Source organism: Microcaecilia unicolor, chromosome 4 (genome assembly GCF_901765095.1).
Source record: "Microcaecilia unicolor chromosome 4, aMicUni1.1, whole genome shotgun sequence".
Classification (NCBI taxonomy): domain Eukaryota; kingdom Metazoa; phylum Chordata; class Amphibia; order Gymnophiona; family Siphonopidae; genus Microcaecilia; species Microcaecilia unicolor.
The window spans coordinates 93,599,261-93,622,848 of record NC_044034.1 but is presented as its reverse complement, the minus strand read 5'-3'; the positions used below and the strand labels follow the sequence as shown (position 1 = coordinate 93,622,848).

Sequence of the window (23,588 nt, the reverse complement as noted above, 5' to 3'; positions counted from 1 at the left end):
ACACGAATGGCTGAATCAGTGTGATGATAACTTAAAGATCCAAATGACTTATGACACAGCATTCCATTTTTAGATACTAACATTCAAGTTAGGGACAGTACATTTATACTGATATCTATCACAAACTGACTGATGTCAACAAATTTTTAAATTACAAAAGTTGTCATAGTTTATCCTTGAAAAATAATCTACCATATAGTCAGTTTTTACGATTAAAAAGATTAAGTACAGATTCCAGAATTTGTAAAATGCAATCTGATGAAATGAAGCAGCATTTTATAAATAAAGGATATCCTGAGAAGTGAAGGATGAAGGATACAAAAGGGCCTCTAGTCATAAGCGCATAGATTTATTGAGACCAGTGACTAAAGTTATTAATAGAAATAAAATGGTATGCACACTTCCATTTATGCACTTAGCAAAGGATATAGCTAAGATTTTAAGGAAGCACTGGCATTTAATACATGGTCTAGAATCATTCTCAGACAAAAAAATCATGATAACTTGTAAACATGAAAGAAACCTGAGAGATTTACTTGTACCCTCAGCTTTACCATGTGATTTAAATGTTGAGGTCGTTACCCATGTCCTTGAGGGCTGGCATATATTGGCAAGACAAAAAGAAAATTAAGCACTAGGATTATTGAGCAAAAAAGTGCTTTAAAGAGAGGGATAAAAGACAAACCAATGGTTGAATATGCGATGGCCAAAGGACACAAGTTTGAGGATTTTAAGTTTTGTGCTATTATAGTTCTGAATAAATCATAGAGAGCTGGTCCACTAGATACTAAACTTTTGAGGTTAGAACAAAGATTTATTTTTGAATTAGGCACATTATCTCCAGGAGGTTTAAATATGGACACTGATTTATTAGTTCTTCTATGAATTTTGTTCTTTCCTTCATTTTTACACTATGAACAAGCAAACGGTCCACAACTATATGATACACATTACTTAGTTTAGACTGCAATTTTAATGTGCACCACCAGAGATCATCAGCTCTTTTTTCCTTTCTTTTTTATAATGGGATTAAAATGTATAGACCTAACGTGGAAATATATTAGGGATTTTATACCTTATCAGTATAAAGGAACGTTGTGTTTACTATATAATGCACATAGTTTATGTTAAACTGCAATTTCAATGCACACCACCAGAGGTCACCCGTTTCCTGTCTTCTCTTTATATATTAAAAATGCATTAGCTTAAATGGAACGCATTGACGTCATTCTACTGTTTGGCGGTTTCTATATTTTTATTTTTAAATTGAGTTTATTTAATACTGGATGTTTAATGCTAGCACTTCATATTAGCGTATTATTTTATACAGATTGTTTATATTTGTTATCATTTAGATTTTTTAATTTGGGCGCGCACACATGATGGTAGCATTTAGCACAATAGCATGACTTTTTTATATCCACTATACATACTTACTTCATATCAATGTTTTTTTTTTGGGGGGGGGGGGTTTAGAATATAAGACATTGGTTATTAGTAAACTGGCTACTGAGATATATACATTCATCCTCTTTTAATCCATCACCTTTGACCTTTCTTGAAGTGCTATAATATTTCTTCTCCCAACGCGTAATTAAACTCTGGAATTCGTTGCCGGAGAACATGGTGAAGGCGGTTAGCTTGGCAGAGTTTAAAAGGGGGTTAGACGGTTTCCTAAAGGACAAGTCCATAAACCACTACTAAATGGACTTGGGAAAAATCCACAATTCCAGGCATAACATGTTTAGAATGTTTGTACGTTTGGGAAGCTTGCCAGGTGCCCTTGGCCTGGATTGGCCGCTGTCGTGGACAGGATGCTGGGCTCGATGGACCCTTGGTCTTTTCCCAGTGTGGCATTACTTATGTACTTAATTGGTCAATAAGTGTGTGTGAGATCAATGCTGTTCAGAAATGACGCTGGTAGATTAACTTGTTAAATTAGCAGTATGTATAATTTATGTTATTTTGCTGCCACCTTCTGGATTAAGTAGATTGTTGTTTTGAGGTTTCTTAAGATGTTTGGTTGAGTTGGTTAGTTTTATCACTTGATCTCACATTGATGGTATGACGTGTTTTTAGATGGCAGAATTTAGGTTCTTTTATTTTTTTCCATTCTTTAGTTATATGATTGCAGTCATATGAGTTATAACATACAGTGGGGGAAATAAGTATTTGATCCCTTGCTGATTTTGTAAGTTTGCCCACTGACAAAGACATGAGCAGCCCATAATTGAAGGGTAGGTTATTGGTAACAGTGAGAGATAGCACATCACAAATTAAATCCGGAAAATCACATTGTGGAAAGTATATGAATTTATTTGCATTCTGCAGAGGGAAATAAGTATTTGATCCCTCTGGCAAACAAGACCTAATACTTGGTGGCAAAACCCTTGTTGGCAAGCACAGCGGTCAGACGTCTTCTGTAGTTGATGATGAGGTTTGCACACATGTCAGGAGGAATTTTGGTCCACTCCTCTTTGCAGATCATCTCTAAATCATTAAGAGTTCTGGGCTGTCGCTTGGCAACTCGCAGCTTCAGCTCCCTCCATAAGTTTTCAATGGGATTAAGGTCTGGTGACTGGCTAGGCCACTCCATGACCCTAATGTGCTTCTTCCTGAGCCACTCCTTTGTTGCCTTGGCTGTATGTTTTGGGTCATTGTCGTGCTGGAAGACCCAGCCACGACCCATTTTTAAGGCCCTGGCGGAGGGAAGGAGGTTGTCACTCAGAATTGTACGGTACATGGCCCCATCCATTCTCCCATTGATGCGGTGAAGTAGTCCTGTGCCCTTAGCAGAGAAACACCCCCAAAACATAACATTTCCACCTCCATGCTTGACAGTGGGGACGGTGTTCTTTGGGTCATAGGCAGCATTTCTCTTCCTCCAAACACGGCGAGTTGAGTTCATGCCAAAGAGCTCAATTTTTGTCTCATCTGACCACAGCACCTTCTCCCAATCACTCTCGGCATCATCCAGGTGTTCACTGGCAAACTTCAGACGGGCCGTCACATGTGCCTTCCGGAGCAGGGGGACCTTGCGGGCACTGCAGGATTGCAATCCGTTATGTCGTAATGTGTTACCAATGGTTTTCGTGGTGACAGTGGTCCCAGCTGCCTTGAGATCATTGACAAGTTCCCCCCTTGTAGTTGTAGGCTGATTTCTAACCTTCCTCATGATCAAGGATACCCCACGAGGTGAGATTTTGCGTGGAGCCCCAGATCTTTGTCGATTGACAGTCATTTTGTACTTCTTCCATTTTCTTACTATGGCACCAACAGTTGTCTCCTTCTCGCCCAGCGTCTTACTGATGGTTTTGTAGCCCATTCCAGCCTTGTGCAGGTGTATGATCTTGTCCCTGACATCCTTAGACAGCTCCTTGCTCTTGGCCATTTTGTAGAGGTTAGAGTCTGACTGATTCACTGAGTCTGTGGACAGGTGTCTTTCATACAGGTGACCATTGCCGACAGCTGTCTGTCATGCAGGTAACGAGTTGATTTGGAGCATCTACCTGGTCTGTAGGGGCCAGATCTCTTACTGGTTGGTGGGGGATCAAATACTTATTTCCCTCTGCAGAATGCAAATAAATTCATATACTTTCCACAATGTGATTTTCCGGATTTAATTTGTGATGTGCTATCTCTCACTGTTACCAATAACTTACCCTTCAATTATGGGCTGCTCATGTCTTTGTCAGTGGGCAAACTTACAAAATCAGCAAGGGATCAAATACTTATTTCCCCCACTGTATATCTGAAGAGGTATCCAGTTCTCAACATAATTTGGTAGGCTTAATGAAGTTTTTTTTTTCCTCTCTCTCTTTTAATATTTATATTTATGTGACATATGTTTTTCTATTTTCTATTCAATAGATGTCAACATGCTTGATTTCACATATAAGTTATTTCCATATCCTTGTGATGCTGTATGTCATGGTTCAGATGTATTTTTACTCGTGTGTATTTTATTTTTGTTTTGATTTATTATTTTGATATCATTTTATCATGTACTGATAAATGTATTGTTCATATGATTATATTTGTTTATTTATAGCCCGAGGCAGCCCATGTATGGGCGAAATATGGCCTGTGTCAGGCATTGTTGTTTGAATAAATTCATGTTCATATAGATATTTTCGTCTGTTCTGCTTTTTCTGTTGCCATCTTGGATCTTGCAGATAACTGCCCCATTGTTTTCTTGTATACTCACACCAGGCTGGGCATGTGGTTTGGGGAAAAACATTGGAGGGGACACTACCCTTAGGAAGGGTGAGGAGAACTACTCTATTGCGGTGAAACTTAATGTCAGGTTGATCAGCTTTTAGGGCCTGAAGCTCACTGACTCTGCAAGCTGATGTGACTGCCACCAAAAACACAACTTTCCAAGTTAAATACTTCAGATAACAGGAACCAAGTGGCTCAAAAGGAGTTTTCATCAGCTGGGTGAGGACAACGTTGAGAGATTCCATGACACGGTGGAGGGTTTCACAGGGGACTTTCTCAACAGTAAACCTCATGAAGTGAACAACTAGAGGGCTGTACAAAGATGGGCTTACCTTCTACACTGTCATAAGCACTAATTGCACCAAGATGAATCCTTACAGAGTTGGTTTTTAAACCAGACCAGAGAGGTGTAGAAGGTATTCAAGCAGTTTTTGTGTATGAAAGAGGTGTGGTAGCCGTGTTAGTCCACTTTTAAAGGTAATCAATAGAAATAAAAGAAAATAAAACACGGAAAAGAAAATGATACCTTTTTTATTGGACATAACTTGATATATTTCTTGATTAGATTTCGAAGGTTGCCCTTCTTCGTCAGATCGGAAATAAGCAAATGTTGGTAGATGACAGTATATAAGTGAAACATCAAAGCATTTCAGTGACAGTCTAACAGGATGGGGGTGGATAGGTGAGAGTCGGGTGGATGAGGGACAGGGAGATATGAATGGAGACAGGAGGGTGACAAAGCAGTACAATTTTATGGTTTATAATGGGCTAGAAAACCCAGATCTTTGTTAAGTCCTGTCTGGTGGGTGTCAAAATATTTAATCATTCTGACTTCAAAGGTCTTATGTTCCCGTATTCTTTTAAAAGTTCCTTTTCAGGATTCTTACCATGAAATCAGTGTTCTGGTTTTGTAAAGTGCTGCTCTTTATTGGTACTAGCATTTTTCATATGGTGTCTATGTAAATTAAATCTCTGTGTAGGAAAGGTGAGGGAATCTAAGGCCTTGCTCTCGCACCAGACAGCAAACCTCCTCCACTAAAATAACACCTCTTAGTGAAGTCTTTCCTGGAAGCCAGCAAGATGCAGGAGACTCCCTCTGGCAAATCTCATTCAAGTTCTATGCTCACAACATCCAAACCATGAGGGCCAAGGATTTGAGGCTGGGATGTAGAAGAGATCCCTCATTCTGCATGATAAGGGTTGGAAAATATTCCAATCTCCACAGATCTCCAGAAGAAGAGGAAACTAGATCTGCCTCTGCCAGTAAGGAGCAATTAGAATCATGGTTCCCTGGTCCTGCTTGAGTTTCAGTAAAGTCTTCTCTATGAGAGGTATTGGAAGATATGAATACAGAAGTTCCTTCCCCCAGTAAAGGAGAAAGGAGTCCGACGCTAGTCTGCCCTGTGATCTGAACCTGGAACAGAACTGGGGAACCTTGTTGTTGAGATGAGTGGCAAAAATATCCACCGAGGGGGTGCGTCACTCTCAGAAGATTTTGCAAGCGAAGCCCATATTGAGAGACCACTGGTACGGTTGCAAAACCCTGCTTAATCTGTCAGCCAGGCAGTTGCCCTTTCCTGGTTGGTATGCGGCTCAGAAAACCATTCTGTGAAGGAGGGCCCGCTGCCACATTCCCACTGCTTCCTGACACAAGGGGTAGGATCCCGTACCCCCCTGCTTGTTTACATAAAACACCACACCTTTTTTTTTTGTTTCAAAGAGTATGATTTGATTCTGTAGCCGATCTCTGAAAGCCTTTAGACCATTCCAAACGGCCCTTAGCTTGAGGAGTTTGATATGGAGATCTGTTTCCTGAGCAGACCAAGCTCTCTGGGTGTGAAGCCCATCCACAGGAGCTCTCCATCCCTGGTGGTGAGCAACTTCTGAGGAGGTGGAATTTGGAATGGTAGTCCCACAGTCAGATCTGTCCGAATTGTCCACCAGAGAAGAGCATGAGTCAACTCTGGAAGAATCTAGATGACATCCACTAGATTCCTACTCACCTGAGACCACTAGGAAGCTAGGATCCACTGGGCCTCTCTCAAATGGAGATATGTCATGGGAGTAACATGCACTGTTGAGTCCATATGGCCCATCAATCTCAAAATTTGCTGAGCTGAGACCTGCTTGCTGCTCTGGACTTGCTAGGCGAGTATTAAGGTCTCCATTCTTGCTTGTGGACTTCCAAGCCTGAAATGTTTCGAACAGGGCTCCTATGCACGCCAACCGCTGGACCGGGAGAAGGTGGGACATGGAGTAGTTTATGACAGACCCTAGTAGCTCCAATAGCTGAATAGTTAGGCACACTGACGCCCCCCCTCCTGTGATGTGTTCTTGACCAGCCAATTGTCCAAATAGGGAAACACATATACTCCCAGTCTGTGCAAACATGCTGCAACTACCGCTAGACACTTGAATACAGTGGGACCTCTGAGAGGGCCTGGGGCTGTTTTGCCAGTGGCGCAAGCACCCTCGATGCCAAAAGACAGCACCCTGCAGCAACTGCACTAGCTCCTCTCAGAGCATGATGAAGAACCGCTCATCAAAGGCGGGCATCGGCAAGGCATGGGAGCCGGGGCAGAGACGCTCTGAGAAGATGACGGTGCCGAACCTGTGGTTGGGACAAGGCTGCTTGGACACTTGCATACTGGCACCTATTCCAAGAATGGGAAGCACTTCTCCCGGTGCCAGTGCTTCTCAGGTGTCGGATGTTCCAATGTCCCGGTGCTCCCAGCTTATGTATTGGGCTTCCTCCGATGCATACAGCCTCGATCACCTGGTGCTGATGAGGTCGATGCCGAATCCATACGGGTTCTCAGTGTCTGTCGGGTTTGATGCTGACCAATCCCAGGGCCTGCTACCAGCACCTGTTGTCGAGGCAGGTGGAGACCCACTCGGTGCTGGTGCATTCCCAATGGACACAGATGTTGGAGCAGCCTTGGAGGTTGATGCCACTGGTGCCAAAGTTGATGGATCAAGGAGTCAAAAAGATGCTTCATTTGAGCCAGTTGCACCCACTGAGTTCTCACCTGCATTTTTACATAGGGATCACAATCAGAGGGGTCAAGGCACTAACTGTGTGGGTCAGTGGTACAAATCACATGCCTACACTTGGCGCATCTCTTGAAGCCACTGGGAGTCTTCTGTGATATCGAAAAAAGTATCTCAGCTAAATTAAAACTCCTCAAAACAGGTAAAAAAGGTGCAGTAGTAGTAGTAGGATGGGGCTGTAGCCTAACCGCGCAGCCACACCGAAAAGTAAAGAAACCTTGTAGATGAAAAATCTAACAAACTATGAGGGGTTAAGGGAAAAATATAAGCACAAAAATATACATGAAAAATAAACAAAAACACGCACAGGAAGGCACAAACAAGTCTTAGTCAAAAACTGCTGCTAGAATTTTCTTCTGTATTCGCTAGTCAGCATCCACACCAGACTGTCGGATAACGTCACTCGGATGCAAGAGTAAGGCAGCCTGCTTGTCCTCAAAGAACAAAGGTTATTCAAAACACCAAATTTTTAGCATATGGAACAAGCAAAAGAGAACATAACAGTATTGCATTATGTATTACCAGTAGTAATGACGACAATATGCGGGCCATTCCCAAAGCTCACACAGGTCAGTTGTTTGCCACATAAAGTTTCTAGTCGTCTTGGTTCAATGATGCTCTGTATGTCTCCTGTTCCTAGACAGCCACTGCAGTTAGTGCCAAGCACAAAAACCTTGGAGAAAGTATTATATTGGTTCAGTACTTTCAAACTTCCTTCATGTATATATATCAATCACATACACTTCCAGCTAATCCTAGACAGGATTATTTACCAATGTTATAGTAATTAATCAGAGCAAAAGATTGTTCTTAGACCATATTAAAGGAAACAGAGGTCATTTTAGAAGGGTTAAACACCATCAGCTTCTTACATATGTGAATGGCAATTTTAGTAATACTTGTACTTTGTGTAACCACAGAGATTTGAAACGAAGTATTCTCAGCATTCTTTGTGCAGATCTAAAAATTATACATGTAGTTCCTATTTTGCAATGGAAATACACGTATATCTCTAAAAATTTGCAAGCATTGAAAAAAAAACCCCACTTGAACCTTAATTGGCTTTGCTTGAGTGTGTAGCTTTCAGAAATCCAGCACTTGAAAATGTAGGTTGCAAAATCTGCTTCAACATTCTTTTCTTGAATTTACATGTTTTATGTTTAAACAATACTGAATCCCAACTTTGAATTACAATATAGCCTGCAGACCATATAATCACAGAGAACTTTTAACATTATCCCCTCTCCTCTCCTGAAGGGCAGACCCCTTACTAACCCACTGAGAAGGGAGATCTTGTTTCTCATGATTTCCTCACTCCACCTCCTATCCCCAGAACCCCCTCCCCCCAACCATACTAAATCCTCAGTGCTCCCAGGGGCCCCCAGATACAGTGGGGGAAATAAGTATTTGATCCCTTGCTGATTTTGTAAGTTTGCCCACTGACAAAGACATGAGCAGCCCATAATTGAAGGGTAGGTTATTGGTAACAGTGAGAGATAGCACATCACAAATTAAATCCGGAAAATCACATTGTGGAAAGTATATGAATTTATTTGCATTCTGCAGAGGGAAATAAGTATTTAATCCCTCTGGCAAACAAGACCTAATACTTGGTGGCAAAACCCTTGTTGGCAAGCACAGCGGTCAGACGTCTTCTGTAGTTGATGATGAGGTTTGCACACATGTCAGGAGGAATTTTGGTCCACTCCTCTTTGCAGATCATCTCTAAATCATTAAGAGTTCTGGGCTGTCGCTTGGCAACTCGCATCTTCAGCTCCCTCCATAAGTTTTCAATGGGATTAAGGTCTGGTGACTGGCTAGGCCACTCCATGACCCTAATGTGCTTCTTCCTGAGCCACTCCTTTGTTGCCTTGGCTGTATGTTTTGGGTCATTGTCGTGCTGGAAGACCCAGCCACGACCCATTTTTAAGGCCCTGGCGGAGGGAAGGAGGTTGTCACTCAGAATTGTACGGTACATGGCCCCATCCATTCTCCCATTGATGCGGTGAAGTAGTCCTGTGCCCTTAGCAGAGAAACACCCCCAAAACATAACATTTCCACCTCCATGCTTGACAGTGGGGACGGTGTTCTTTGGGTCATAGGCAGCATTTCTCTTCCTCCAAACACGGTGAGTTGAGTTCATGCCAAAGAGCTCAATTTTTGTCTCATCTGACCACAGCACCTTCTCCCAATCACTCTCGGCATCATCCAGGTGTTCACTGGCAAACTTCAGACGGGCCGTCACATGTGCCTTCCGGAGCAGGGGGACCTTGCGGGCACTGCAGGATTGCAATCCGTTATGTCGTAATGTGTTACCAATGGTTTTCGTGGTGACAGTGGTCCCAGCTGCCTTGAGATCATTGACAAGTTCCCCCCTTGTAGTTGTAGGCTGATTTCTAACCTTCCTCATGATCACGAGGTGAGATTTTGCGTGGAGCCCCAGATCTTTGTCGATTGACAGTCATTTTGTACTTCTTCCATTTTCTTACTATGGCACCAACAGTTGTCTCCTTCTCGCCCAGCGTCTTACTGATGGTTTTGTAGACCATTCCAGCCTTGTGCAGGTGTATGATCTTGTCCCTGACATCCTTAGACAGCTCCTTGCTCTTGGCCATTTTGTAGAGGTTAGAGTCTGACTGATTCACTGAGTCTGTGGACAGGTGTCTTTCATACAGGTGACCATTGCCGACAGCTGTCTGTCATGCAGGTAACGAGTTGATTTGGAGCATCTACCTGGTCTGTAGGGGCCAGATCTCTTACTGGTTGGTGGGGGATCAAATACTTATTTCCCTCTGCAGAATGCAAATAAATTCATATACTTTCCACAATGTGATTTTCCGGATTTAATTTGTGATGTGCTATCTCTCACTGTTACCAATAACCTACCCTTCAATTATGGGCTGCTCATGTCTTTGTCAGTGGGCAAACTTACAAAATCAGCAAGGGATCAAATACTTATTTCCCCCACTGTATGTAGAATTTCACGTCCAGTCATAGCTCCTCACATCTAGTTCAAAATCAAACTTGCCCTCTGAAATAGGGCATGCAAATATGATGTACAGGTCATCTATCTTCTTCTTTCATTGGTCCCAAACTGTGGAATGCGATGCTGTTTGCGCTTCGAGCAGTGCAAAACACGGCACAGTTTAAGAAGGAGTTAAAGATCCATTTTTTTCATCAAGTTTATGGGATACAAGAGTGATTAAAATTACATTTTATTTTTCTTTTCTGATTCAGATATATTTGTGATATATTGTGTAGATTTCATAAGACTGTATGATTATTGTTGGGTTTTGTCCATTATTATGTACATAAACTGTTCTCTGCTTAGAATTTGTAGATAATGCAGACTATAAATAAATTTTATTATTACTATTATTAGAAACTGTTTTATTTGTTTCTGAGTCAGACGGGCTTCCCTCGCTTCCCATTTAACCAAATGAAAAAATCTTCGACCTCCATTGTCAATTTGAAGGCACCTCCAATGAAATGTACTTTCTACCCAACAGGCCCAAACTGCCCGGAATATCCAGTACCAACGCCTCCAAGGAAAAATGAACTCTTTATCCCAACAATTGGTGCAACTAGTCCATCACAGCCCTCCAAAAATCTAGAACCACTGAGCAACTCCAGAATGCAGGCAAAAATAACACTCATGAAGATGCATGATGCACTAGCTTCAGTATGCACCTATTAGTTATCAAATTCCAACCTCTCAGGGTCCTTCCCAGGTTTCTCTCCCACCTGTTTTTAAGTCAGCACCAGCAAAGCTTTATGCAGTCCTGAAAGAGAGACCCCTTCTGGAGAAATATCATAAAACATCCTCATTTTAGCCCACCTCTATCTAGTGACTATATGCAGTGTTTAATCTGACCATAGTAACACAGTAAATGATGGTAGATAAAGACCTGAACGGTCCATCCAGTCTGCCCAACAAGATAAACTCATTTTACATGGTATGTGATACTTTATATGTATACCTGAGTTTGATTTGTCCTTGCCTTTCTCAGGGCACAGACTGTAAAAGTCTGCCCAGCACTGTTCCTGTACTAAAAGTTCTGAAGCTAACATTGCATCCCCTTAAAATTTACACTCCAGCCCATCCATATCTATTCAGGCGCGATCAGGGTGCAGACCATAGAAGTCCGCCCAGCATTGGTTTTACTCTCCAATTACCGGTGTCATCACCCAATCTCCGCTAAGATTCCATAGATCCATTCCTTCTAAACAGAATTACTTTGTGTTTATCCCACATGTTTGAATTCCATTACCATTTTCATCTCCACCACCTCCCGCGGGAGGGCATTCCATGTATCTACCACCCTTTCCGTGAAAAAATACTTCCTGACATTACTCCTGAGTCTGCCCCCCTTCAACCTCAATTCATGTCCTCGCTCTAGTTCTACCACTTTCCCGTCTCCGGAAAAGGTTCGTTTGCAGATTAATACCTTTCAAATATTTGAATGTCTGTATCATGTCACCCTGTTTCTCCTTTCCTCCAAGGTATACATGTTCAGGTCGGCAAGTCTCTCCTCGTAAAGTTTGCAACGCAAAACCCATACCATTTTTGTAGCTTTTCTTTGCACCGCTTACAGTCTTTTTACATCTTTAGCAAGATACGGCCTCCAAAACTAAACACAATACTCCAAGTGGGGCCTCACCAAATGACTTGTAGAGGGGCATCAACACCTCCTTTCTTCTGTTGGTTATATCCCTCTCTATGCAGCCTAGCATCCTTCTGGCCACAGCCGTAGCCTTGTCACATTGTTTCTTCACCTTCAGATCCTCGGACACCAACACCCCAAGGTCTCTCTCCTCAGTCAAGCTTACTAATCTCTCCCCTCCTATTTGGTATCTCTCTTTTGGGTTTCTACACCCCAAATGCATCACTCTGCACTTCTTGGAATTACATTTTAACTGCCAGACCCTCGACCATTCTTCTAACTTTTGGAGATCCCTTCTCATCATTTCTACTCCCTCCAGGGTATCCACTCTATTGGCTAACTTCATGTCATCCGCAAAAAGGCAAACCTTTCCTTCCAACCCTTCAGCAATATCTCTCAAATACATTAAACAGAATAGGCCCCAGCACCGACCCCTGAAGAACTCCACTGCTCACCTTCCTTTCCTCCGAGCAGATTCCATTTACCACCACCCTCTGCCACCTGTCGGTCAACCAGTTTCCTATCCGGTTCACCACTTTCAGTCCTAAGTCAGCCCTTTCAACTTATTCACGAGTCTTCTGCAAGGGACCGTATCAACGGCTTTGCTGAAATCCACTTAGATTACATCTAGCGCACGTCCTTCATCCAGATCTTTGGTCACCCAAAGAAGTCAATGAGATTCGTTTGGCATGATTTTCCTTTGGTAAAGTCATGTTGCCTCGGATCCTGTAACCTGTTGGCTTCTAGAAAGTTAACTATCTTTTCTTTCAGCAGCGACTCCATTATTTTTCCTACCACCGACGTGAGACTTACCAGTCTGTAGATTCCCACTTCTTCCCTGTCTCCACTTTTGTGAAGAGGGACCACATCCGCTCGTCTCCAATCTCGCGGAACCTCTCCCATCTCTAAAGATCTATTAAATAAATGTTTAAGAGGTCCTGCCAGTACCTCCCTGAGCTCTCCCAGTATCCTGGGATGTATCCCATCCGGCCCCATAGCTTTGTCCACCTTCAGGTTCTCCAGCTGTTTATAAGCTCTTTCTTCTGTAAACGGTACAGTATCCACTCCATTCCCAGATATTCTCTCGGCAGCTGACTGCGGTCCTTCTCCAGGATTTCCCTCCATGAATACTGAAGTCATTGTTTAGCACATTTGCTTTATCCTCCTCACTCTCCAAATAACCACTCATTATCTTTCAGTTTCGCAATTCCATTCCTATCTTTTCTCCTTTCTCTAATATATCTGAAAAAGGTCTTGTCACCTCTCTTTACATCTTTAGCCATTTTTTCTTCCACTCACGCTTTCACTAGTCGTATTTCCCTCTTCTCTTCTTTGAGTTAAATCCAATAATCTTTTCCGTGATACTTTCGTTGCGTTCTTTTGTATTTCTTGAAAAAAGCCTCTTTTGCTCTTATTTTTTCAGCTACTTGTTTGGAGAATCATATAGGCTTCCTGTTTCTTTTGGTTTTGTTTACTTTCCTCACATAAAGATCAGTCGCCATATTTATAGCAGCCTTTAGCTTTCCACTTCTCCTATGCCTTCCCATGCCAACAGCTCCTTCTTCACATATTCTCCAATTTTATCAAAATCAGTATGTCTGAAATCCAGTACTTTGAGTTTTGTGCATCCACACTCCGCCTTTGCCCTTATATCAAACCATATGGTGTGATGATCACTATTACATAGGTGGGCACCAACCCGGATATTGGAAACACTTCCTCCATTCATGAGCACCAGATCCAGCATCAACCCTTCCCTCGTGGGTTCCGTCACCATTTGTCTGAGCAAGGCACTCTGACAGGCATCCACAATCTCTCTACTTCTTTCCAATTCCACAGACGGGACGTTCCAATCCACATCAGACAAGTTGAAATCTCCAAACAGTAGCACCTCCCCCCCCTTTCATACCAATCTTTTGAATATCTTCTAACAGATCCTTGTCTAGTTTCTCCATTTGTGCCAGAGGTCTGTAGATAACCCCCGTGTGGATACAGGTTCAGTCTTCTCTTTCTAGATCAATCCATAAAGCTTCTTCCTTTCCCCAGGTGCCTCGCATTTCAGCTGCTCTGATATTGTCTCTCACATACAGCGCCACTCCTCCACCCCTTCGGCCCTCTTTATCCTTCCTAAAAAGATTATAGCCCGGTATAGTCACATCCCATTCATGGGAATCATTGAACCACGTCTCTGTAATAGCAAAAATACCCAAGCTTTCTTCAAACATCAGAGCTTGCAAGTCTTGAACCTTTTTACCTAGACTATGAGTATTTGTGCTCATTGCTTTCCATTTGCATAGTGAGTTTAGGTGGTTTTCTATATTTAGATGACCTTTCCTTCTACCATCATGTTTATTCTACGGGTGACTTTCCAAATTCCCTTGTTTCCTTTTGTCACCCCCACCTTCTAGTTTACATGTCTAAAAACATACAGCGCTCTGTTTGAATGTAATAGATATAACACTTTATACCATGCGGTGTGGGGGTGTGTAGCACTACAGAGATATTGGAGACAAATAGTTACTTACCTGTCTCATGTTTTGGGTAGTAGAATAGACATGAATCCACGACAGTTGATATTAGACTTAATGCTGACAAAACATTATTATATCGAAAACTATGTTTGGTAGCGAAGAAATGTATTATGCAATATTGGACCGCAGCCACTTCACCACCTTATTGGCATTGGCGTAACAGGGTGCACCAATTGTTAGTGTGGGAGGCGAAAGAAGTAAAAGGACAGTACAAAAGGAAAATACGGTTTCTTAAAATATGGGGAAGTTACCTGGAAAAAATGACACAGAGAGGCCGAAGTTTGGTCATCAATACTTTATAAAGGAGCCATGTATCATTATAATATTGGGATGTATCAATATGAGTTAATCAAGAGGGTTGGGGGTGGGGGGTTAGTAGGGAATAGTGGGAGGAGGGTGTAGAAGAGGGGACTGACGAGTAGGAGTTCAGTATTAAATTGGAGCGGTAAGCTGATTACGTTACATCACAATAGAATAGTAGTTGATTTATAATTGTACACTTGTCAAATCAAAGGTTCTGTTGTATCGTTGTAATACTATGACTTTATTTAACAATTGTTGAAATATAACGATGCAAGGAGGGGAGGGGGTTGGGGGGGAAAAAGAGAAATTGGATTCAGTGATTGAAGCAGATACATATGTTATTGCAATGCTGATTTACATACTGAACCTTGTTGTATGAAGTCTCCAAGTTGCATTGTACTGAGCATTTCGTTAGTAAAAAAGTTTAAACATAAATGTCTAAAAACATATTGTCTGTATTTCTCCCCAAGGATCCTTTTTCCAGTCACAGACTATATGCAAACTAGCCCCCCCCCCCCCCCCCCCCCGCAACCAAACAGGCAGATACTGCTTAAGGTCATCATCAGATATGAGGAGGCCCTCTGCACCAAGCAGATGTTCCAACAGCTGGATCCCCTCTGCCTCCCAACATACAAAGGATCTATTTTCAAGCCCTGGTGTGAAGGCCACATTCCCCCAAATTGGAAGCAAATCAGATGTATGGGGATGTCCTCCCAACAAGGGAGGCAACCGTTTCCAAACTTCCGTTAGGGGGAGGACTAAGGAGAAATTAGACCTTACCTGCTAATTTGCTTTCCTTTAATCCCTCCGGACCGGCCCAGGATTGGACTGATGGGTTGTGCACGCCTTCCAGCAGGTTGGGAGACTGAGAAAAAAACTCTGACTCTAGCGAGCCAATAGGAGCCCTGGTCATGTGACCCTAGCCTCAGTATTTGATTAACAAAGCAGAAAAAAGGGAAGAAGACAGTCTGTGCCCCGAGGAATTCAAGCAACCAGGGAGCACATATTGGAAACGTGCTCTAACAAAGGCTCACCGACAACTCTCACCAGAGCAGCGGTATGGCCTTATCATCATGGCTCACCGAAAACCCTAACCAGAGAATCGGTATGGCCGAACTTTAATGGCTCACCACATACTCTAACCAGAGCAGCGGTATGGCCTGACTGCATTGGCTCACCACGTACCCTTACCAGAGCAGCGGTATGGCCTAACTGAAAAGGCTCACCACGTACCCTTACCAGGGCAGCGGTATGGCCTGAACAGGAGAGCAATGATTTCTCTTAATTTTTATATTTTCAAACATATATGTAACCAGCAAAAAACAGCTCTGCAAACAAATAAACTGAATATCCAAATACAGACAGAAAGATAGCCCAAGGGAGGGGCCTGGGCCGGTCCGGAGGGATTAAAGGAAAGCAAATTAGCAGGTAAGGTCTAATTTCTCCTTCCTTAGCATCCCTCCGGACCGGCCCAGGATTGGACTGATGGGACGTAACAAAGCAGTAGTCCTACGGGAGGGACCCCAGCAAGCCCGCTGAAAGTACCCGCGACGCAAAGACCGCCTCCTGTCGACACTGAACATCAAGCCTGTAATGCTTAGAAAAGGAATGGAGAGAAGACCAAGTCGCTGCCTTACAGATCTCCACCGGTGGAACCAAAAAGCACTCGGCCCAGGACGCTGCCTGCCCTCTAGTTGAATGAGCTTTAACAGAGTCCGGGACTGGTTTACCTGCCAAAAGGTAGGCTGACGCTATCATTTTTTTGATCCACCTAGACAATGTGGGCTTGGAAGCCGACAACCCCTTACGATGACCAGCCACCAGAAGAAAAAGACGGTCCGTGCGACGAAACTCCTCCGTAACAGCGAGATACCTTTTAAGCACTCTCCTAACATCCAGAGTATGCAACTGTCTCTGCTCCTGATTCCCTGTGGCTGACCCCAGAACAGGAAGAAAAACTGACTGGGCCAGATGGAAACGGGACACAACCTTAGGCAAAAAGGAAGGAACCGGACGAAGAACCACTCGCTCCTTAGAAAATTCCAGAAAAGGAGATCTACATGAAAAAGCTTGCAACTCCGAAACTCGTCGCGCAGAGGCAATAGCCACCAAAAACACTGTCTTAAGCGTCAAATCCTTCAAAGAACACGATCGCAAAGGTTCAAATGGGGGTTTTGTCAGCGTGGTAAGAACCAGGTTAAGATCCCACGATGGGAAAAATGATCTGACTGGAGGGCGAAGAAGACTGACACCCTTCAAAAAACGGACCACATCGGGAAGACTAGTCCAAGACTTACCCCGAATCCTACCTCTGAAGCAGGAAAGAGCTGCTGCCTGCACCTTAAGAGAAGAAAGCGACAGCCCTTTATCAAATCCTCTCTGCAGGAAATCTAACATCTGAGCTACGGACGCCCGAAAAGGAAGAATACCAAACTCCGCACACCAGGCCTCAAAAATTCTCCAAGTGCGAATATAGTTGAGAGAGGTGGAACGCCGCCGACACCGAAGCATGGTGGAAATCACTGTTGCTGAAAAACCCCGCTTAGCTAGACGGGCTCGTTCAAGAGCCAAGCCGTAAGACAAAATCGAGCCGGATCTGGATGCGGAACTGGCCCTTGCTCCAGTAAAGTCTTGTGAAGTGGAAGCGGAAGGGGAGACGCCACCAACAGACGTTGTAGATCCGCGTACCAAGGCCGTCGAGGCCAGTCTGGTGCCACCAGAACTACCGGTCCCCCGTGTTCCTCTATCCTCTGTAGGAGACGACCTATCAGCGGCCACGGAGGAAACGTGTAAAGAAGGCCCGAGGGCCAGTGCTGTAAGAGAGCGTCTACTCCTTCTGCCCTTGCATCCTTTCGGCGACTGAAGAATCGAGAGACCTTTGAGTTGAGACTGGTGGCAAAAAGATCCAGAACTGGAGTGCCCCAGCGGTCCACTATCAGCTGAAACGCCTGATCGCTGAGAGCCCATTCTCCCGGGTCGAGAGTGTGACGACTGAGAAAATCGGCTTGAACGTTCTCCACTCCTGCTACATGCAATGCTGAGATGGCTGACAGATGAACTTCCGCCCAGGCTAGCAGACTCTCCGCCTCCCGACACAAGAGGCGACACCTCGTTCCTCCCTGGCGGTTGATATACGCCACTGCCGAGGCATTGTCTGACAGGACTCGTACTGCCTTGCCTGCCAGTAGAGAACTGAAATGCTGCAGCGCTAGCCTGATCGCCCTGGTCTCTAGAAAGTTGATGGACTGAACTGCTTCCAGCTGAGACCAGAGCGCCTGGGTCCATTTGCTTAGGCAATGCGCTCCCCAGCCTCGCAGACTGGCATCCGTCGTTAACTGTATCCAACGAGGAGGTTCTAAAGGCATTCCTACAGTGAGATTCTTCATCCTCAGCCACCAGAACAGAGAGCTGCGCTCTTTGTTGCGAAGAGGTAACCGCATCTGTATCGAATCCCTCTGAGAGGACCACCGGGACAGAAAGGACCACTGAAGAGGACGCATGTGCAGCCTGGCCCAGGGAACTACCTCTACTGTGGCTGCCATGGAACCGAGGACCTGAAGATAATCCCGCGCCGAAGGACGGTGCTGGTGAAGTAAGTCCTGAATCTGAGACCGGAGCTTTACAATCCTGCCCTGTGGCAGAAAGACACGGCCCCGAGCCATATCGAAAACGACCCCTAGATACTCCAGAGACTGAGAAGGAATTAACCGACTCTTGGGTACATTTATTACCCAACCTAGAGACTGTAAGAACCGCATCACCTGGTCTGTGACTCGGCAACTCTCCTGATAAGACTTTGCTCTGATTAACCAGTCGTCCAGGTATGGATGAACGAGAATACCTTCCTTCCTGAGAGCCGCGGCCACCACGACCATGACCTTGGTAAAAATGCGCGGGGCCGTCGCAAGACCGAAAGGCAGGGCGCGAAACTGGTAATGCCGCCCCAGAATTGCAAAGCGCAAGAACCTGTGGTGGGCCGGCCGAATAGGGATATGCAAGTAGGCCTCTGTGAGATCCAAGGCTGTCAAGTATTCTCCCTGGCGCACCGCAACTATGACTGAGCGAAGAGTCTCCATACGAAAACTTGAGACCCTGAGCGCTCGATTGACCGCCTTGAGATCTAAAATAGGACGAAAAGAGTCTTCCTTCTTGGGAACTACAAAATAAATGGAATAGCGGCCTAGCCCGTACTCCGCAGGAGGAACTGGACAGATAGCCTGCAGATCTAAAAGCCTTCGTAGAGTGTCCCGAACCGCCCTCGCCTTGAGAGGAGAGCGACAGGGAGACACCAGAAAGGCGTCTGAAATAGGCCTTGCGAACTCTAAGGCATAACCGTCTCGAATAATCTCCAGGACCCACTGATCCGAAGTGATGTGGGCCCACCTCTGATAGAACTGAGAGAGACGAGCTCCGACAGGAACCAGAGGAGAGGCCCTCGCACCTTCATTGGGAAGAACGACTCTGGGCTCGAAAACCTGGATTGGAAAACCCTGCTCCTCTGCGAGGACCCCGAAAGGACTGAGTCCTATTGCCAAAACGAGTCCTAGGAGGCTGATAACCGCGACCAGCTGAAAATCTACGGAAGCCTCTCACTGAACTCCTACCAGAAAAAGACCCTCGGTTGGCTAGACGAGGCCTATCCTGCGGTAGACGAGGAACTTTGGCATCCCCTAAGGAATTAACCAGCTTATCTAATTCTTCTCCAAACAAGAAAGAACCTTTAAAGGGAAACTTGCTCAACTTTGACTTGGAGGCCGCATCCGCCGACCAACCCTTCAATCACAAAGACCGGCGAGCAGCGACCCCCAGAGCCAAGGACTTAGAAGATGCTCGCAGCAGATCATACAGAGCATCAGATAGAAAAGCTGCCCCCGTCTCAATTCGAGCTACCTCCAAATCGATAGCTTGCAGATCATCCGACGTCCTGTCCAAGACTCTCTCTGCCCATCTAAAGCAGGCTCTAGCCACCAAAGAGCCACAAATGGCAGCCTGTACTGCCAATGAAGAAACGTCAAAACCTGACTTAAGCAGAAAATCTAGCCTTCTATCCTGGACATCCCGCAGCGCCGTGCCTCCATCCACGGGCACCGTATTGCGCTTAGCCACCGCTGACACCACTGCATCCACCACCGGGACCATAAGCATAGCTTTATCTGCTTCTGGAATCTGATAAAGACGAGACATAGATCTAGTCGGACGAAAAGCCGCATCTGGGATCTCCCATTGCGCTTTAATGACATCCCAGATGTCCTGATGCATGGGAAATGTTTTAGCTGCGGATCTAGACCCCTTGATCAAAAAGTCTACCTTACGGGTCTGAGGAACTGGAGGAAGATCGTCAAAATTCAAAGTAGAGGAGACCATAGCAATAAGCTCCTGCAAATCATCTCTGTGAAAAACTCTAGCTACAGAAGGGTCATCCCCCTGGACAAAAGAAGCAGCCTCAGGATCAGAGGAAGCAAAATCAGGATCAAAGGAGGCATTGTCCATCAGATCCTCCTCCTCCTCTAAATAGGGCATCTCCTGATCCCAAAAAATCCCATGCAAATCAGCTTCCCTCGATTTCTTAGAGGGAGGAGGAGCAGGACTGGTAGTATCTCCTGCCCCCATCCCTGCATCGCCTTTGTGCATCAAAAACGCCTGGTACATCTGAAGCACAAACTCAGGAGGAAAACCCCCTGCCTGAGCGGGCCCAGATTGTACCAGAGCTGAGGAATTCAAATCATCAACATTTGATACAGGTAAAATCGCAGGCTGCGACCGCAAAGACGGCTCCGTAGCTGGATTCAAAATGGCCGCCGTTCACGCCAAATCCGAGGGAACGGCGTCCTGACGCGTGCCCGAATCCTCCGGTACCACAGAAATAGACCGCGACGGCGAGGAGCTCGGCCCCGGCAAAAGCGGACCCGAAGTCGGAGAGGAACAATATTTATAAGAACCGGCGGATGAAACCCCCCGCCGCTGACAGACAGCGCAGCGCTTCAATTTCTCCGACATCGCGGAGACGCGCGTGCACGCACCGGAACGGTTCGCGCCAAAAACAAATAACAAAATTTAGCGATTAGCCAACTACACACCCGCGAAAAGAGATCTTAAAAGACTCCTGAAGAGCAACTAAAATTCCCCGAGTCTTTCTTTCCGTTCCTGTCTCTTTTTTTTTTTTTTTTTTAAATCACTGCTGCAGATACTGAAACAGATACCACAGAAACTGACACCAGAGCTGTGTGCTCGTTAAGTCTATGGGGAAGCTCTGCTTAGCTCTGACCCCCTTTTTTTTTTTTTTTTTTTTTTTTTAACTTTAAACTGGTTGCCTCTCCCAAAGGCAACAGCCCCTTTGCTTGCCAAAAGGGGGCCCTTCCCTGAAAACTGTGATCTTTAGCAGGGAGATGGGGAGGAAAGAAAGGGGGAGGGACCCGGGACACCCGAGTATAACACTCCTGAGGCAAAAGATAAATGCTAACAAGCCTCCAAAGAATTCCTCTGGCACAGACTAAAATAAACACCAAATTTCAGAAGAGACAAAATAAAAAGTTTTGAAGATAACAAAGAGAGACTAAAGGGCTCACTTCCTACCTGCTGGGAGACTGAGAAAATACAGAGGCTAGGGTCACATGACCAGGGCTCCTATTGGCTCGCTAGAGTCAGAGTTTTTTTCTCAGTCTCCCAACCTGCTGGAAGGCGTGCACAACCCATCAGTCCAATCCTGGGCCGGTCCGGAGGGATGCTAAGGAATATGCTCTTTTTCCAGTGATTAGGCAGAGATTCCATAGGGACATGTAGAATTGAAGTGGTCAGAAATGTACCCTCATAGGTCTAAGGGGGTATAATCCTGTGACCCATCGTCCAATCCCTCAAGACGCATCCGATAATAAAGTTTTAAACCTGGTAGACCTATGCCCCCTGTTTTCCAATTCCCATAAAGTTCAAATCAGTAACCTGGCCAATGCACTAAGATCTTTCTTCAAAAGTCTCAACAGGAGTACTTGCATCACATACAGTCAATTAGGAAATATTATTCAAAACAAATTTATCCTGACAACTAGGGATAAGGAAAGAACCTGCCAGCTTGCAAACTTCTGTCTAGTGATGTTTAATAAGCTCCTCACGTTGGAAGGATAGAGTGAGTTGTGGCTGTGAGTTGAATTTCTAAATATTGTAAAGCATCTTCCACGCAGCATGAGGGAAAGTCATTTCCCCACTCCTCATTTAAGGTCTCCAAAGGGCCTCTGACTTTAACAAATTCAAATGAAACCCCATGTAGTCCTCATACTCTGAAAAAGTCTCCAACATGAAAGAAAGGGACTTGCGTGGGTCTAATAAATGTACCAAAGTATCACCGGCAAAAGTGTCCCTATTTGCACCCCTTGAATATCAGGATTAGCACAAATATACCTAGTCAGTGGGGTCCAGCGTTAAAATAAATAACATTGAAGACAGTGGGCATCCCTGCCTTGTGTTCTTAAAATAGGAAAAGATTCAGAAAGCAGTCCATTCACCCATAGCTGGGCCTCAGGCCGATGATATAACATATATATCATCTCTACAAATTGAACCCCAAGCCATATATATCTAATACTGCATATAAAAAAAATCCCATTTGACCCTGTCAAAGGTTTTTTCGGCACTGAAACTGATCAGCAGAGAAGGCCGCTCCATCTTCGACTTGACGTTACACGTTTACAAAATGGTTGCTCCCAATGTACATGCCACAAAAGGAAAATTAGATAATTCTTTCCTTTAGTCCCAAAGGATCAGTCCAGAGAAAAGGGCTGCGACCATCCACCAGCAGGTGGAGACAGAGAACGCTGAGTTGTGTCTCTTAAGCTCCTGCACTTAGCAACCAAGCTAGTATTTGATAAAAAAAAGTAGTGAAAGAGTGACTTCCAGAGAAGAAACTCCAGCCTCTAAAAAGAAAAAGAGCTATGAAATAAAGGGCAAAACTCGTGCCTTAGAAATAACGGAACCAGAATACAAATACCCGAAATTACATAGAACCTGGAAAAAACGAAACCATCACAGGGCGGGCGAGCTCTAGACTGATCCTTTGGGACTAAAGGAAAGAAACTCACCAGGTAATTAACTAATTTTTACTTCCATTATGTTCCAAGGATCAGTCCACACAAATGTGATGTAGAAAAAATTTTTCTTTTAGGGGAAGGACTGTGATATCCCTAAAGAGAAAACTGTAGCCCCAAAGGACACATCCACTCAAGCTGACACATCCAAATGGTAACACTTAAAAGAATGAGAAGATGACCACATTGCTGGCCGACAGACCTCTGCCAACGAAGTCACCAAAGACCTGGTAGAATGAGCCTTGACGTGCATGGGAGCAGATCTAAGAAATAGCCTCCTTAAGCAATCAAGCCACTGTCGCTTTGGAGGCTAGCAAACCCTTCAGGGGTCCCACCAAGAGGACAAAAAGAAGATCAAACCGTCTGAAATCGTTGGTCATGGTAAGATAGCGCATAAGGATGTGCTTCACATCCAACAGTCACAGGGAAGCATATTCTGCAGACTTCCCTGGAAAAAGAAGGAAGAAACAGTCTATTGACATGAAAAGGACATATACTCTTCCCCAAAAAGGAAAAAACTGTCAATATGGAAACTCCCAAGTCAGAAAAATGGAGAAAGGGATCCCTGCAAAAGAACTTGAAGCTCTGAAACAGCAACTAGAAATACTGCCTTTAAAATAAGATCTTTGATAGTTGCCAAACGAACGAGATCAAAGAGGGCTGTCTGAAGAGCTTAAGAACCACTTGAAGACTCCATCAAGGACAAATACTGCGGAGAGGGGGATGGAGATGAACCACTCCCT

General features: G+C 44.5%; 1 protein-coding gene across 4 annotated transcripts in view; it reads right to left on the bottom strand.

Moving 5' to 3' along the window:
• RCBTB2 (RCC1 and BTB domain containing protein 2) overlaps positions 1-23,588 on the bottom strand; it is a 228,079-nt gene that overhangs the window by 160,682 nt on the left and 43,809 nt on the right. For all 4 annotated transcript variants that reach the window (XM_030200479.1, XM_030200478.1, XM_030200481.1 and 1 more), the window contains exon 4: positions 7,795-7,945. In XM_030200479.1, the coding sequence (XP_030056339.1) occupies positions 7,795-7,945 (151 nt within the window). The remainder of the gene's footprint in view (positions 1-7,794; positions 7,946-23,588) is intronic.